Here is an 18,144-nt window from a genome sequence, read left to right as displayed (position 1 = left end):
TTGATACTTTTTCCTTTTCGGCTTTAACCAGATTATCGTCATGTGGAACAGTAATATCAACAATTATTGCACGACGCACTGACCGATCGACTAGCACTATATCAGGTCTATTGGCTACAATATACCTGTCAGTGATAATCGTTCGGTCCCAGTAGAGCAATGCACTGCTATTTTCAAGAACTGACGCTGGGTCGTACCTATAGTAAGGCATCTCAAAATCGATAAGGTCATATTGAAGAGCAAGCTGTTGGTGGATTATCTTGGCTACTTGATTATGTCTGTGCAAGTATTCGCCGTTAGCAAGGTGAGAACACCCGGACACAATATGCCTGAAGGACTCCCCAGGACGATGACACGCTCGACAGATGTCTAGAGTGCCATCTTTCATAATCTTTATTACGCATGCACTTCAGGCATTATTGATGGTCCTAAGCCCAATAAAGTATGAAAGGAATATCGGTACTCAGCTCAAAAGTGACGACCTTTAATTATTATAAAAATAATAGGTATCAAACAAAAATAAAATAAACGCACAAAGGTCAACGGCCCTCGGCGCGGGCGCTCGCTAACCTACCTACCAGCTGATTTTGTAGTTGCCTATTACCTAGTACAGCGATAGGGTGACCCTCAAATTCTGTTTAAACGTAAATAACTTTAGCTAACGATAACTTTGTTATTTTTGAGTTAAAAAAAAAGAAAAAATACGTGTTCATTAAATTTTGTTTATGTACAAAATATAAAAATATCCGTACTAAAAAAAATTTCTTCCTGTATAAAGCATTTCATTTCTATATAGTCATATCATATCATTTATATATTATTTAATCCTTCATAATTCATACAGATTTTTCCGTGACAAAAAAGACAAAAACTTTGAAATGTTTAATTAGATCCTTGTGATTTTAGTCACCAATTACATAACATTGAACTTTTAATTCACTATAAGAGTGTTTTAAAGGACACTGTAATATTGAAGTATGAATTTATTTAGTGAATTGAAGTATGTATGTACTTAGTACTCGTTAAGTAAATAAAATAAGTCGAGTACGGCCCTGTGCTATAGTAGCGACTTGACGGGTGGAGCGGGGGAAGTGGGCTGCGCGAGAGCGGCGCGGGCGGCGGCTGGCTGTGCTTATTTTATTTATTAAGTCGACAGTGAGTGCAGTGAGCGACGCGCGGCGGGCACGGACCGCGCTATGGCTCTAGGGGCCCCATTGTTTCTTCTCTCCGTGCTAATAGCCGGCGGGGCCGCGGCGTATACCAAAGATCGCGACCGTTCACGTGTCAGTCCGCGACTCTCTGACCGTGCCTGTGAACTCAGTTCGTGTTATCCTGCCACGGGCAATCTGCTTATCGGACGCGAAGCTCAACTCTCCGCCTCGTCGACGTGCGGTACCCGCGAGCGAGAAAAGTTCTGTATAGTGTCACATCTTGAAGAACTAAAGAAATGTTTCTGGTGCCTTTCTACGAATAAAACTGTTAACGATCCGGCTCTCAATCATCAAATACAAAATGTTATTTATAAATATCATCCCGGAACTAAACACAAATCTTGGTGGCAATCTGTGAATGGAAAAGAAAATGTTACAATACGACTGGACATGGAAGCTGAATTTCATCTTACGCATTTGATAATTCAGTTCAAGACATTCCGCCCGGCGGCTATGTTGGTTGAAAGATCATTCGACTTTGGCAAAACTTGGCGCGTCTATCGATATTTTGCACACAACTGTGAAGAATCTTTTCCTTTTGTGCCTAAACACACTCAACGTAGCTTAACAGAGGTTGTTTGCGAATCTCGCTATTCAGGAGTTTCGCCATCTTCCGAAGGGGAGGTCATATTTAGGGTTTTGCCTCCAAACATCAACGTCGTCAACCCATACTCCGAAGAAGTTCAAAATTTACTACGTATGACGAATTTGAGAATTAATTTTACGAAGCTTCATACACTCGGTGATGATTTACTTGACAATAGAGCTGAAATTCAAGATAAATATTATTATGCTATTTATGAAATGACAGTTCGCGGTTCCTGTTCCTGTTACGGTCATGCGTCGCATTGTTTACCCTTGCCTGGAGTTAATGCCAAAAGTAATATGGTGCACGGACGCTGTAATTGTAATCATCATACTCGCGGACTCAATTGTGAATATTGTGAAGATTTGTATAATGATTTACCGTGGCAACCTGCAGTGGGAAAAACTTCTAATGCTTGTGTAAAATGCAATTGTAATGATCATGCTGATAGTTGTCACTTTGACGCAGCTGTGTATAATAAAACTGGAAAAACAAGTGGTGGTGTATGTGATAATTGCAAACATAATACTATGGGTGTCAACTGTGAAAGATGTAAACCAACGTTTTACCGAGACCTTACTTTAGATAGAAATAATCCTAATGTTTGCAAACCTTGCGATTGTGATCCCGATGGAACTACTGATAAAGAAGTATTATGTGATGAAGATACTGACCTAGTTAATGACAAAGTTTCAGGTCGTTGTCTCTGTAAATCAAATGTAGAAGGAGCGCGGTGTGATAGGTGCAAAGAAGGTTATTGGAATTTTGACCGACAAAATCCTGATGGATGCCAATCGTGTACCTGTGATAGACTAGGTACTATTAATGAAAGGGGATGCGATCATCTTACTGGCAATTGCTTCTGTAAACGTCATGTTACTGGTAGAAATTGTGATCAGTGTCTACCAGAGTTTTATGGTTTATCTGATAGTGATGATGGTTGTTTACCATGTGATTGTGATCCGGGTGGCTCTCTAGATCGTGATTGTGATGTTATATCTGGACAATGTAAATGTCGTCCAAATGTAAAAGGCCTCCGTTGTAATATACCAAATCAAAACTTTTTTGTTGGAGCTCTAGATTCAGTTGTTATTGAGGCAGAATCGAGTCAATGCAATTCTCAAATAGATGACAATGCAATACAAAGTCAAATCTGTCATGTAGTCATAAGAGAAAATTACCCAGATGGACGTAAAGAAACATGGACTGGTCCTGGCTTCATGAAGATACCAGAAAGTAGTACATTAGTATTTGTTGTGAACGATTTAAAAACAAGCATGAACTATAATGTTTTAATAAGATATGAACCGCAGCCTAACACAAACTGGGAAGAAGCTACAATATTAGTAAAAAGGCCCGGGCCAATTGATATTGATTCGCCTTGTGCCAATGTACGTCCAGCAGATGATACTGTCCTTACTAGTCTTCCAGCAAATCAAAGAAGCGTCCTAGTGCGACCAGCTATTTGCTTAGAGAAAAATAAAGAAACCCAAATTCAGATATACTTAGGGAGACAAGACGGACGTAGCCCAAACAGTAGAGCTTCGGTTTTAATTGATTCTATAGTATTAATACCTTCAATCGATGATTTACCTTTCTTATCAAATGGCAGTAATATGCGCGAAGAATTCGATCGTTACAATTGTGGTGATCCATATTACTACGATCTCAACCGAGATAATGTTCTTGAAATTTGTAAAAAGTATCATGCAAGCATAGGGTTTTACATCAGAAACGGGACAGAATCTTGTCAATGCGATCCATCGGGCTCAAGAAGCCACCAGTGTGATCCGTATACAGGACATTGCCAGTGCGTTGAAAATATAGTTGGCTCAAGATGTGACCGTTGTGCGCCAGGTACTTACGGTTTTAGTAAATTTGGCTGCAAACGTTGTGATTGTAATAGCATAGGTTCCCTTGACAATTTTTGCGATGTTACAAGTGGTCAGTGTAAATGTAGAGCTAATACATATGGCCGCGCTTGCGATTCTTGCCAACCAGGTTATTTCAACTTTCCTAATTGTCAGCAATGTGATTGTAACGGTCATGCGATTGAATGTGATGACAAAACTGGTGCATGTCAAAACTGTAGAGAAAATACCGAAGGTTTTCGTTGTGAAGCATGCAAAAAAGGCTATTATGGAGATCCACAACTCGGTATTGATATACCTTGCAGATTATGTCCTTGTCCAGGCGTAATAGGTGATGCAAACAAAAGTAGTCACGCAGATGAATGCTTTTTAGACCCGGAGACAAAGGATGTAGAATGTTATTGTAAAGAAGGTTATGCAGGACTATTGTGTGATGTATGTGCGGACAACTACTTTGGAGATCCCATAAAGGGTACATGTGAACCATGTAATTGTAGTGACAACATTGACTTAACTAAACCTGGTAATTGTGACCCCTATACAGGAAAATGTTTGCGATGTTTACATAACACAGCAGGTGACAATTGCGAGTTATGCGAGGACGGTTTTTATGGGAATGCTTTAGAAAAATCTTGTTACAAGTGCAATTGTTCTGTCTTAGGCACTAACTTTACGCAAGGTAATTGCAATAGAACAACTGGACAATGTCCCTGTTTTAATAATGTCAAGGGCATAAATTGCGACATGTGTACGGATAATCATTGGAGAATAGCACTAGGCACAGGCTGTGATCCTTGTGACTGTGATACCACTGGATCCATTTCACCTCAATGTAATCCTTATATTGGAAAATGTGATTGTAAAGAGGGTTATGGAGGAAGACAATGCGATCAATGTCAAGAAAAACATTGGGGTGATCCTAATGTAGAATGCTACAAGTGTGATTGTGATTTCCATGGTTCTATATCAGAACAATGTATGCGAGATAATGGATCATGTATCTGCAAACCTGGAATAGGTGGATATAAATGTGATACATGTGACAGAGGATACCTTGGTACAGCTCCTGAATGTGAAGCTTGTGGAGAATGTTTTGATAATTGGGATCGGCTAATTGGAGAATTACGTATTCAAACTATATATGCCATTGGAAATGCAAGCAAGATTAAAGTTATTGGTTCTACTGGAGCATATACAAGAGATTTTGAAGAAATGACCAAAAAATTGTCTGATGTTGAAAACTCACTAGAAAGCGCAAAATTGGGCCAAAGCACGGTCAAAGAGCTATTATCAAATATATCTAATCTTCAAGATCAACTAAGTGTAGCAGAAAAGAAAGTAAAAGACAGTAATGACAACCTCAATGCAATTACTCAAAAAATAAACCTAGGTAATGTAACTTTAGATGCGCTAAGAATTAGCATAGATAATTTGAAAACCAAAACTTTTGATTTGGGAAATAATGCTACTAAACTACAGGAAGCCAATTTAGAAGGTGCTCTCAATTTGACACGGGAGGCTAAACAAAGAGCGATTAAGGCAGCAGATGATGCTGAAAATGTGCAGACTATTATAGCAAATACTGATAGACAAATAAAAAATACAGACAGGCTCATAGAAATGCAATATAGTAATTTCAATAATACGCGAAGTGAAAATGACAAGAAATTAGACGATCTTCAACAACAGCTTTCGAACTTAGATTCACAATTACCAGCAATAAATGAAAAAATGTGTGGTCAAGAGAGTGATTCTTGTGACATTTGTGGTGGTGCGGGATGTGGAAAATGTGGAGGTATATCATGTGACCAAGGAGCGATAACAAAGGCGGAACAAGCGTTAGACTTTGCTAATAAAACAGAACATAGAATAAAAGAACATGAACTTACCGCCGAAGAGATATTTAGATCCGTTTCACAAGTAAAACAAGATACAGTTGCAGTTCGCTCTAGAGCGCAAGATTTGTTTGAAATAGCTGGTGAATTTAAATCTGCAGCTGAAAAAGCCACGAATGAAAGCCAGGAATTGACATCTCAATTAAAAGAATTTTTATCTAAAACATACAATACTCCAGAGGACGTTAGACAACTTGCCACAGAAATTTTGAATTTATCTATAAGTATCCAGCCAAAAGAGATTACAGAATTATCACAACGAATCAACTCAACAGTCTCACAGTTAACCAATATCGAGAACATTATTGCTGAAACGAAACCTGACCTTGATAGAGCTAAAATGTTAAAACTAAATGCAACTATAGTCAATAAAACTGCTAATTTAACTCTACAGATGGCTAATAAGGTATTAGGAGCTTTAGATGAAGCACAAGCAGCTCAAAACGCGGCAGATGCCGCTATAGATAAGGCAAACAAAGACATAGAAGCTGCTAAAAGTGATTTGATTCCCATTGCATTAGAAACTGAAGAAGCACAAAAGAAAGCTAACGAAACTATGGAAGAGGTTGAAGGACTTCGATCTCGTCTGTCGGATTTACAAAAGAATATTCTGAAAATTGAAAGCGATGCAGAACAAGTAAAACAAGAAGCAAATGATGTTGTAAATAAAGCAGAAGGTGCCGAACAAAAAGCAAGACAATTAAGACAAGATTTTAAACAAACGAATATATCGCTTACGGATAGAGCTAGCCAGACCTCAATTTCTAGAGAACGCGCACAACTTTTGCTAGATAAAGCTACTAAATTGGCAAGTGAAACACAAAGGCAACTTAAAAGTCTAGCAAACATGGAAGAGCTGTATAATGACCACAACGAACATTTGAATGAGTTGGAAAAAGAAATAGCCAGTCTAAATTCTCGAATGAGTTATTATCTTTCAGAGATAACTAAGCGTTCTGACTACTATAGGTCTTGTACAACATAAATGACATAAATTCCGAATAACTTAATTATTAGACAGCGTAATTGTTACACTATTACCTAAAAATTCTCATTATATACCTCCCGTAGCTTATAACCGGTTTCTATTAATCGGTAATCTCAATATATCTATATCAATCAATTCAATATTGTATACATGTGTCTTTTATTTTTTATTAGCTTTACTTTAACTTAATAGTTAATCATCACATTATTTTGCTTTTAACTTATATTTTAGTAACGAAATATTTTAATGTCTGAGTCTAACAATTTATTGTATATCTAACTTGTACATAGTGATGTAATTGAATTTAAGGATGTGGTCTACTTTGACGTATCGTACGTATGTATATGCTTGTTTGAAAAGTTATATATTGTATCACTTTTATGTATCCTAATTTAAGATTTATTCCAAAGAAGCTTAACCTTGTATGTTAAATAATTTAGAAAAGTAGATAAATGTAATATGGACATTTGTTGTAACAAATTTATTTTTGTGGTTTGTACCTATGTTATAAACTACGAAAAAATAATTATATATTTTTAGCTAGGATATACATTTTGTTAATTATGAACACTGTGTGGAGTATTTTGTATTTAATTACAATAATGCATTTATTGAACATAAATTAAACTTCCATGCCAATTGATGCTAAGTTATTTTTTGTGACGACTGACGAACAATAAATGGCACACTTACTTAATTATAATTTGTTAATAAATTTTTTTACTGAATATGTTGTTACTGTATTTTCCTTATCAGTCTATTGTAACCCCATATCAAAAAAAAAATAGATAAAAAATATATTTCATTATCTTTGCCTAGTTGCCACACTTAAAAGCTGCGCTCATATTGGAAACTAGCGGACGCCGGCATACTCGTCCGCGTGATGATAAATAGAAATAATTAATGAATTTACAAACATTTTACAAAGATACATTTTTAAATTTTATGTGCAGGAACGATTTAAATAAAAAAATCTTCGACCCCTTTTTAACTTTAAGGTACAATTTTGAATAATCTTTTGTGTTATTATTTTTAGTATTTTTCTGGTTGCAATTTTTATAAATGCAACTTAAAAAATGAAGGGCTTTCTACACAAACTTTCAATCCCTGTTTCACCCAGTTCTAATTTTATTTTCGAGACAAAAAGTAATAATAATAAAATAATATAGTTATAACCTTTTTCGTATTATGTTCTCAAATCGTGCCAAGTTTCATTTAAATTCATTCAGTAGTATCAGCGTGTTACCCGGTCACCAAAAACACGGATAGACGGACAGACAAAAAATAAATATTTTTGGCTTCAGTGTCCACTGCCCATATAATGCCCTCCAACTAAAATTTTCAACAGCATAATTTAGGCACCTATTCACTGCTTAACTTAGACTTAAAATTGGCAAAGTTGAAAATAAATTCTTTCACTGTTAAATAGACAATAATGTTTCCGACAGACTTGTTTTTTTTTTCGAGTACGGTGGCCAAGCTCATGGTGAGATCAACCATTGTCCATATTCGGCTCACTGCTGAGCTCGAGTCTCCTCTCAGAATGAAAGGGGTTAGGCCAATAGTCCACCACGCTGGCCCAATGCGGATTGGCAGACTTCACACACGCAGAAAATTAAGAAAATTCTCTGGTATGCAGGTTTCCTTACGATGTTTTTCCTTCACCGTTTGAGACACGTGATATTTAATTTCTTAAAATGCAACAACAAAAGAAATAAATGCAACAACTGAAAAGTTGGAGGTGCATGCCCCGTACCGGATTCGAACCCACACCCTCCGGAATCGTAGGCAGAGGTCATATCCACTGGGCAATCACGTCATCAACCATTGTACGCAGGAGATATTATAATGCACAAGTGTGTGCGCAAGCACAGGAGCACTCACTTTTCTCTCACTCTCATGGTCCGATAGGACGGCAGACGCAGGACCGAGCCTTTACGTGCTCTCCGAGGCACTGGTGTGCATCAACACCGCCTGTTGGACTGACCTGGTATTCGAACCCTGGACCTCGTCCGTAGCCGAATCAGCTCACCACCAATGAGGCAGTATATGCAAAAAGATGATAGTCAATACTAGATGTAGGTGCTCATTTCAGGTGGCTCTACTTGGAACCGATACTTTCTAACGATGAGGGAGATCTCGGAACCAAGTTTCGAAAAGTGGACCAAGGATTCAAGCAGGTGACGAGAGTCATTGAGTCAGACCCTCGCCTGTCGGCTTTGGTGCAGTCGCCGAGGCTGCAGCCCATGCTGGATGCTATTTCCGAACAACTGAACGCCTGCCAATCTGCACTGAACGATTATATTGATGTACGTAATATATTTAAGTTTAGGTAGGTAAATTATATAATTTATAGTACGTATAACTAGCGGAGCTGGAGAAGTAAGTGCACATAAGTCAAAACGAAGCTTTTTTTTCATTCGTTATAAGTTAGATCTTGACTAATATAATATAATAGCTCTCACCTGTGGTAAGTGATAATGAAGCAATCTAAGATGGAAGCGGGCTAAATTTTTAGGAAGAGGAAGAAAATGCACACTCCTTTCGGTTTCTACACGGCATCGTAACGGAACGCTAAAATCGCTTGGCGGTACGTCTTTGCCGATAGGGTGGTAATTAGCCACGGCTGAAGGCTCCCACCAGCCAGGCCTGGACCAATTAAGAAAACCTCAATCGGCCCAGCCGGGGATCGAACCCAGGACCTCCGTCTTGTAAATCCACCGCGCATACCACTACGCCATGGATGCCGAGCTTACTTCGCTTTAACTTATCGAAGCACTTACTTCTTCCCTACCCTACACTATCCTACCCTAAGCTATCCTTATCTTTCAAGTTGAACCAAACGACACGCCGTGTGCAATTGTGATTAACATTGGTTTAAAATTGGTTTAGTTTACGAGACCATCGCGGCCAAACAGCATAAAAACATAAATGCATCATCATTATCGCATTGTTTAAGAATGCAAAACTAAGGTGTCAATTTCCCTTAAAGTATTAAACATTCAAATCTTAATGATTGCAATGATATTTAAAATCTTATCTCGGACTTAAGAGTATGAATTTGAATGAATGATCTGCTATTTAAACGCCTTCTGTCTACACGTTAAATAAAGTAATACCTATAACCTTTGAATAATTGTATGGAACTTGTTATACTAATTAACTCATCTAAGTTAATAAATTCACTCATCTATTGATAGGAAAAGCGATCAATTTTCCCGCGGCTATATTTTCTGAGCGATGATGATCTCCTGGAACTACTCGGGCAAGCGCGCGCGGGCGCTGAAGGCAGAGAGGCGGTGATGCAGAACCATCTCAAGAAGCTGTTCCCCGGTATCACTGGTGTGCGGCTCGGCCCTGGGGGCTTGTGTATCACAGCTTTGAGCAGCCATTATGGTGAAATGTTCCAACTTGATCACCCTGTCGATATTGATTGTTCCGTAGAGGTGTGTATTACTTTTTAATATATTATTTGGCGTCTCCAACCGACGACGGTTGGCTTGTCTGCAATTCCTGAATCAGGGAGATATAGAGAAGTACATAAATAAAAAAAATCAAAATTAAAAATTCATTTACGTATTTAAATTAGTCTTAGTTTACAAGCAGTTTTAAAACGTTAAGTTATGTCATGATTTAATTTAATTGTAGTAAATAAAGCCGAAAACTTAAAATTAAAGTTACAACATATTAAAAAAATCTATATATTAATGAAAAATATATTAACAGTGTGATATCTATGTAGAAATCTAAAATCCGCGCAATCTACATATAAAGTAGATTAGATATAGATTTTAGATTTCTACATTATTGATGGTTTAAGAAAACTAATTATTGATAATTAAAAACTACCTATCGTAGGTCTGGCTCAAAAACCTAGAACAAGAAATACGTACATCGCTAAGAAACATGACATTAAAATGCCTAGTTGCAAATAGTTTGCAAGACCAAGATCCATTTTCGCTGCCGACGCAAATATTATGCCTAGCACAGAACATTAGGTTCACCGAACAGACTGAGAGGGCAATAACGTCTAAAGAACTCCACAAGTTAAAAGATAATCTAGAAAATGAAACCACATATTACGCATCCACGGAAGTAGAGGATGAAAGTGAGAAATATAAAAAACAAGCCCTAATATTGCAAAGCGCGTACTATAGAACAGTAGTACAAACTCTAATTGAAAATAATGTGACTACAACAAACGATTGGTTATGGCAGAAACAATTAAGGTATGAAATATGAGATAAATTATACAATGACATAGTTTGGTGTGAAAATTTTGTTTAACTATACATATTTTCCTTTAGGTTTTACTTGCTAAGCAGTAAGGAAGTTGTAGCTAAAATGGGATTGGCACAGATTTCATACTCCTATGAGTACCTCGGTGTGAACAACGGACAATTTGTGCGCACCGAAACTACTGACGAGAGCTTTCTAATACTTACACAAGTATGTAATATATTTGTATGCTGACATTATACTAATATTATAAAGAGATAAAGTTTGTGGTTTTGTAGGGGGTAATCTCATCTCTGAATCTACGGAAGCGATTTTAGCCAGGCCTTAGTCTGCATCCTCCTACAATAGGTAAGTACGGTAGCCAATTATGGAGTTTGGACTGTGATGGTTTTGTGAGTTTGGTTTCAAGGTCCAAAGTACCTAATTTCTACATTTCTCGAAATTTTCGACAGGATATAATGAAAAATCATGTCCCAAATCACCAGACAATTCTTCACTAGATTGATCTATTACAGCTTTTCGAAATGTTGCAACGAAGCTAAGTGTCTGGCGACTGGTGGCATGATTTTTCGTATTAACCTGCTAGCTCCCAAATGCATCACGGTCCGCACTACGAAGTTGCCTACCGTACTTATCTTAGTACCCATAGAAATGAGCCGACAGACTTTCAGCTTTTAAAGAATAACGTAATATCACAGGCTCTTAACCCATTTCTCTATACTAATATTATACAGCTGAAGAGTTTGTTTGTTTGAACGCGCTAATATCAGAAACCACTGGTTCGATTTGAAAAATTATTTTAGTGTTAGATAGCTCATTTATCGAAGAAGGCTATACCACTCGTATTATATACTCGTATATTCCTACGGGAACTAGAACCACGCGGGTGAAACCGCGCGGCGTCCGCTAGTATTGTATGAAATAAAACGCATAGCGATACAAGTCGGGGAATACCCCATTATTATTTTGATCTTGCTCGTAAGTTCGTTTATCGCTATGAAATATGACATCGTATTAATTATGCTCAATAATTATGGAGCTATACAAAACAACTTGTTTTACAGTCACTGCATCTTGGATTAGTTGGCAACCCGTTTGGTCCTGCTGGAACAGGAAAAACGGAATCGGTGAAAGCTTTGGGAGGCCTAGTTGGTCGTTTGGTTCTTGTCTTCAACTGCGACGAGGTAAGATATATTGAAAATATTTACTTGGTCTTTCATCTTTTAGGTAATAATATAAAAATATCATCACCAACAGCATTATTAGTTTATTTTATAATGGCACAGGCCTCCTTTTTACTGTAGGAGAAGAGGATTTGCCACATAACACAGCGAAGCCGCATTGGAGCAAACTGGTGTGATGAATTTTGACTTATTGAATCCGTCACTATCTCCGAAATACTAACGACACTACTAGTGGCACTACTAAAATCCTATCTCCACGCTGCTTCCATAGTAACTATGTACTACCACAGAATACATAATAGTACAAGTTCTTGCTAGCTCACTATGTTCAACAAAATAACAGAGCAACAATATCCTATCGCCGTCGCCGTCTTTAGTAATAATCCTACATATTATTATCTGCCTACTCAATGACAGCTACTGGGAATTACTTAAAAAAAGGCAAAGCCCAAAAGCCCGAACAAGAACTTACCGTAAATCCGAAAACGCGTTAATTACTGGACTAACGATGCAGATTAAAAACAACAGAACTAAAATTTCAGGCGATGGACGCCCAGTGTATGGGGCGCTTGTTGAGCGGGGTGGCGCAGTGCGGCGCTTGGGGTTGCTTCGACGAGTTCAACCGACTGTCAGCCGACACCCTCGCCGCCGTGTCGCATCAGTTCGCGTCTCTGTTGGCGGCCACGCACAAGCGAACGCCTACCGTCGAGCCCACAGCACTGCTGAATGGAAAACAAGTAAGTAAGCATCTTCACGCTAGTCGGATCCACTTCATATTAGAATCAGTATCTTCTGTGCCTTAATACACTGTCAGTTGTCATTGCTGCTGATGGTCACACACAAGCGAGCGTCTACCTTCGAGCTCATCGCATTGCTGAGTGGAAAACAAGTAAGGGAAGCGTCTTCACGCAAGACAAGTCCACTACATGATCTGCTCAACTATAACTCAAATAGCCTATCAGTTACCATTTCTGTCGAGCCTACGGAATTGCTGAATGGAAAACAAGTAGGGGAATGAACATGTATTTAATTCTACAATATTAATATCTTCTGTACTTTAAATGACCACCAGCAGAGTCATTTAAGCGAGCTCCTTTCATCATCGACTTGCTCCGTTAAATGGAAATAAGTAAGAGAAACACAAAAGATTTCTGTAAGATTTATTTTCAATCTTGTTCATTGGTATTAGACATATTACGCATGAGGGCGATTACAGTGAGAACTTTAATAAATTCAATAAATATTGAAGTTATGTTCTAAAATTGAAAATTATGCAGTTTATGTAATGTCTATATTTGCTCAGAAAATAAATCCGAACATGTAAATGTCGGCATCTACAAAAGTTTAATCATAACTACACATAAAATAACATAACAATCAAATTCAAATGGGTGAATATGGCCTGTAAAACTTACAGCCCTTATCAGTTTCGGCACGTTTTGTACCGGTATTTTGAAATAGTAAATCAGTTGGTGGTATCTCCATGCCGATAACAATATAACCTCATCATATTAAACATATGTGTCGAGAAAAAGATATTTGTGTTAGCTTAATGACAAGTTTTAGTTTCAAATCTATACAAAAATGAATTAAAAGTACAAGACATATCTGTCTGTGTATTTTTAATTAAAAAATCTGATTACGGTGTAGAAAACCTCCACCAGGTAGGTACTGCCATCGTTGTCGGTTCTTGGCCTCAGTTTGAGCCGCTATCGAAATGTCGCCGGGCCATCGATAACATGACCTGTGCGTCGTATCCCTTTTAACCCTGGCCTTTTGTTATCTTGAAAGTCCAGCAGTCATTCGGGAGTCCAGTGACACATTCGTTTAATTTTCATTCACCTAAGAGAGAAGCTAATGACATCCATTAATTTAATTTGCTGTATTTTACTGGTGTTTATCAAACTCGTACTTTATTGATTCGTTCTCTTGGCAAGATCTTATCATTATTTTTGCTTACTTAATAAATTCGACAACTATGTCGGAGCATACATAAATAAAAATTACATCCGATAGTTACAGACAACACTTCGTGGATATCAAAAAGTGGGTAGATGACCGTTGATTGATTTCCCCGTTGTCATTGGGATTATTGTTAAGAATGGGTTTTAAGGAATGCGATAACTGCTGGTCGTGTTGATTTGATGTTAATTCTTTTAAGTAACATACGTCAAAGTCAGTGACTTGTCCGGCAGGTGGTGGTGTCTGCGTGGTGCGGTGTGGCGGCCACAATGAACCCCACGGGACGCGGGTACGGCGGGCGGCGCGCGCTGCCGGCCGCGCTTCAGCACGCGCTGCGCCCGCTCGCCCTGCGCGCACCGCCGCGTCGCGACCTCGCTGCGCGTCTGCTGGCCGCGCACGCCGCGCACCAGCCGCAGACGCTGGCCGCCGACCTGGACACAGTCTTCACTCTGGCCAGGTTCGTATATCTGATGATGGTTTCCTTTAAGGAAAAGAACACTGCTACACAGTGTAATAAGACAAACAACAACTTAAGGAAACGAAGGCTAAATTCATAGATAAGCAATTTCACATTTTATTTCCATATGTTTGTCGGTTTTCCGAATAGTAATTAAAGAACAATGTGACTTTTACAGATAGAGCTTAAGATAGATTAAAATACTTTAGTCTTTTTGAGGTAGCTAGTAACAAAATAACAAAGGGTTCATTTACACGAGCGGCAACTCTACCGACGACCGCAGTCGACTGCAGTCGGCGACGTCTCGGTAGCAGGCGACGGCGGTCGCCCCGTTGGCTGCCACCGAGACGTCGCCGACTGTAGTCGACTGCAGTCGTCGGTAGCAGCTGCCGCTTGTGTAAATGAACACTAAAGGAATGAATATTGTACGGTAACAAACGCTTACACGCATTCCAGTACCCTGTTGAGTGGTCAAAGCCATTACGACTGGGGCTTGCGCGCATTGAAAGCGGCGGTTGGCAGCTGCGGTGCTGCGCTGTCCGCCAACGCTGCCGCATCGCACGAGCAGCAACGCGCGCTGTTGCGCAAAGTGTTGCGCCTCAACAACCTGTCCAAGCTTACGCAGTACGATGCAGAGAGGTAATGTCCTAAAAAATTTAGCCGAATCCAAAATTGGAATATTTTCCGCATTTTCTGGACTCGTTCTGCGCTGCCATTACTCTCCATTGCAGAAATGTTCTTGTAACTTCTTAAAAGATATTCCTCTAACTTTTTACTATATAAACAACTTCATATTTTTTTTACTCTTTACAAGTTAGCCCTTGACTACAATCTCACCTGATGCAATATAATATGGAAACGGGCTAACTTGTTAGGAGGAGGATGAAAACACCTCATTCGGTTTCTACACGATATCGTACCGGAACTCTAAATCGCTTGGCAATACGTCTTTGCCAGTAGGGTGGTTACTAGCCACAGCCGAAGCCTCCCACCAGCCAGACCTGGACCAATTAAGAAAACCTCCGTTCTTGTAAATCCACCGCGCATACCACGGAGGTCGTCAAAAATTTCAAAAAGAAGTCTTGCAAATCTGATCTGTAGGCTAATGTAATGTAAATAACATCAATCAGTCTTGGTTCTCACGTATGTTTTGAGCACCTCCAAAAATATGGCGTAACTAAATAATCATTATTGATTTATTTGTATAAATAAATACAAATGTTTTCTTTCAGATTTGAAAATATTTTATCAATGGTTTTCGCTGGTGTACCTGAGGAGCAAACAGGTGTAGATCCTATTTATTCTTTCCTTGATGCCACAGTCAAACACCTTGGTCTTATCCATAACAAACAACAGGTATTGTGAATTTATGTTTTACATAAAGTAGATTGGGAAAGACTACTTTTTACTAGCTAATTTTCCATGGCATTTGTATTGTTAAACAGTCTGTTTGTCAGTATTGTTTGCTTATTTCTTCTTTTTGTGCTTAATTACTGAAGAATAATTTTTACTGCTTCATTTATTAAACACAACATTTGATAGTTATTATTATTTGTGTTGTTATCAATGTCTATGTTCATGTTTAGATTCAAAAGTGTATGGAGCTATTCGAACAGTTGCAACAAAGAATGGGAGTAGTAATAGTTGGCCCACCAGGTTCGGGTAAAAGTACAATACGACAGATGCTTAAAACTGTAAGTGCATTGATTACTTTATCTTTTTAACACAGCTCTCTCTAAATTCAACGATTTTATAAATTGAGGTATGTTATCGCCGCGTTGCAACGACTTGCGTTACGGACGGCTTCAGTGTGCTCGTGGTGTTCGAGCCGTCCACATCTCTTGTTGTGTAATTCTTTATGGGTTACTTGGGATAGGCGGGGAGAGTGACTTGAGTGGAAAAGGGGAGTGTTTTTTAACAGTCTAAGGTGCCTTTAACTCTACACACATCGTTCACAAGTGCGTGACTGAACTCATGGTCATTCTCTGCCATTCTAGGGTCTTATTTTGGTTACAGTTTGATTTGTTAATTAAGTTGTCCTGACAAATGTTGTGAATCTTTGTTCGACATTAGTTTTCTTATTTTGAAATCACTTTTGAGTCTCCTAAAAGGTATTTATTGAATAATGTGTCCAATTTCAGGCTTTAACATTACAAGGAAAGACTATCGTGGAGCATGTTATATACCCCAAGGCGATGAGTCGCAGCTGGCTGCTGGGTCACATCGAGCTCGACACGCGCCAGTGGACCGACGGCGTCATGTCCACGGTCGCGCTGCAAGCGGCCAACCAACCCGACGGTACGTTAAACTGACGGCGGCTATTTATTGTACACTGCTGGACTTAACCCTTTCATCGCCAGTATTGTCTGAACTTAGGCCTTCCGTAGTCAATGTTGTCGACTCCACACTAAGTAATGAGCCAATCAATTACAATAATATACAAGTTACAACAATTACAAATACGCTGTAAATATGCCTGCGAAAAACACAGTGTTAGTCGACCTCCCATTAGGTAGTCCAATGGCATGCGAATAAGAAGGAGCCGCTGAATGCGGGGCAACTCAAAACCGTGGCATTTGCAAGTTGAGGCCAGCAATGGTCATCCAACTGATAACGATGACATTGATGATGATATTGTTTCTAGATGTGTGGTCGTGGGTAGTGTGCGACGGCGACATAGAGCCGGAGTGGGTGGAGGCGCTGAACTCAGTGCTGGACGATAACCGGCTGCTGACGCTGCCGTCGGGCTGGCGCGTGCAGTTCGCGCGCAACGTCAACTTCCTCTTTGAGACGCACAGCCTCGAGCACGCCTCGCCTGCCACCATCTCTAGAATGGGGATCATATTACTGAGGTATATCATGTTAGCATATTTGAGAATTGTGTAAACCCTTGCAGAGTTTGTTGTGGGCTCGTTTGGAACCCTCGTAACTTTAATTTTAAGTTTTGGTCCAATTATTTTCAACACTATCTAATAATATTATTGACAAAAGTGCTTGTAATCTTAGCTTATTTGAAATAAATGAATTCTGACTTTGACTGTATACAAAAGTAAAACCTCTACTTTTTAAGGCACTGTATTCCGTCGCACCTGCTTTAGGTTATCCGGCTTTAAGTGTTCTTTCTCATAGCTGCTGTTTTAATTTTAAAGTACTAGTTGAACATTTGAATACTATTTATGATTTAATATAATAGTAAAGTAAATTGATAAGAGCACTTTAAATAACATATTCTAACTTTTTTAACCATCAGATAATATCATAAATAATATTTTTTAAATTAATCTCAATTATGAAAGTACAAATCATTAACTTGGTAATACAGATTAAGGTCAGGTAACATTTTCGAATTGTGTATTTATTGTAAAGATCCTCTCTATGTGATACAAAAGTCACTGAAATATGTTAGTTTGAATACTATTTTTCATGATTATATCTATTTTGCAGCGATGAAAGCCATTGTGCTGAGGAAATTTTGGAGAATTGGATACAAAAGACGGAATTCGATAATGAAAGTGCAAAGTTGTCTATGCCACTGTTGAATCAAACTGTGAAAAAGTGCATACAATGGCTGGACAAACATAAATCTGATGTTGTTGTTAAACATTGTTGTATGTCTTTGGTATGTAGAAGCACCATCTTAATATCTGTAAATATATTTCAAAATATCTCTATATCTATTATCAGTAATTGAAAATACCGTTCTCTGTTTATATGCAATGGGACGAGACAGAGAGAGAGAGAGATATTTTCG

General features: G+C 38.6%; 2 protein-coding genes across 3 annotated transcripts in view; both read left to right on the top strand.

The window, feature by feature from the left end:
• Positions 1 to 18,144, top strand: part of LOC112053525 (cytoplasmic dynein 2 heavy chain 1) — a 74,525-nt gene that overhangs the window by 31,286 nt on the left and 25,095 nt on the right. For both annotated transcript variants that reach the window (XM_052882097.1, XM_052882096.1), the window contains exons 26-38: positions 8,647 to 8,860; positions 9,752 to 9,997; positions 10,410 to 10,780; positions 10,859 to 11,000; positions 11,855 to 11,974; positions 12,517 to 12,711; positions 14,170 to 14,393; positions 14,850 to 15,032; positions 15,626 to 15,749; positions 15,980 to 16,087; positions 16,535 to 16,691; positions 17,038 to 17,245; positions 17,838 to 18,012. In XM_052882097.1, the coding sequence (XP_052738057.1) occupies positions 8,647 to 8,860; positions 9,752 to 9,997; positions 10,410 to 10,780; positions 10,859 to 11,000; positions 11,855 to 11,974; positions 12,517 to 12,711; positions 14,170 to 14,393; positions 14,850 to 15,032; positions 15,626 to 15,749; positions 15,980 to 16,087; positions 16,535 to 16,691; positions 17,038 to 17,245; positions 17,838 to 18,012 (2,467 nt within the window). The remainder of the gene's footprint in view (positions 1 to 8,646; positions 8,861 to 9,751; positions 9,998 to 10,409; positions 10,781 to 10,858; positions 11,001 to 11,854; positions 11,975 to 12,516; positions 12,712 to 14,169; positions 14,394 to 14,849; positions 15,033 to 15,625; positions 15,750 to 15,979; positions 16,088 to 16,534; positions 16,692 to 17,037; positions 17,246 to 17,837; positions 18,013 to 18,144) is intronic.
• LOC112053513 (laminin subunit beta-1) lies at positions 1,091 to 7,279 on the top strand. The gene has a single exon (XM_024092949.2). It carries the CDS (start codon positions 1,197 to 1,199, stop codon positions 6,546 to 6,548), a length of 5,352 nt encoding a protein of 1,783 aa, XP_023948717.2. The 5' UTR covers positions 1,091 to 1,196; the 3' UTR covers positions 6,549 to 7,279.

Source organism: Bicyclus anynana, chromosome 6, assembly GCF_947172395.1.
Source record: "Bicyclus anynana chromosome 6, ilBicAnyn1.1, whole genome shotgun sequence".
NCBI lineage: Eukaryota > Metazoa > Arthropoda > Insecta > Lepidoptera > Nymphalidae > Bicyclus > Bicyclus anynana.
The sequence above is the reverse complement of the archived record's forward strand: the minus strand, read 5'-3'. Positions and strand labels throughout refer to the sequence as shown.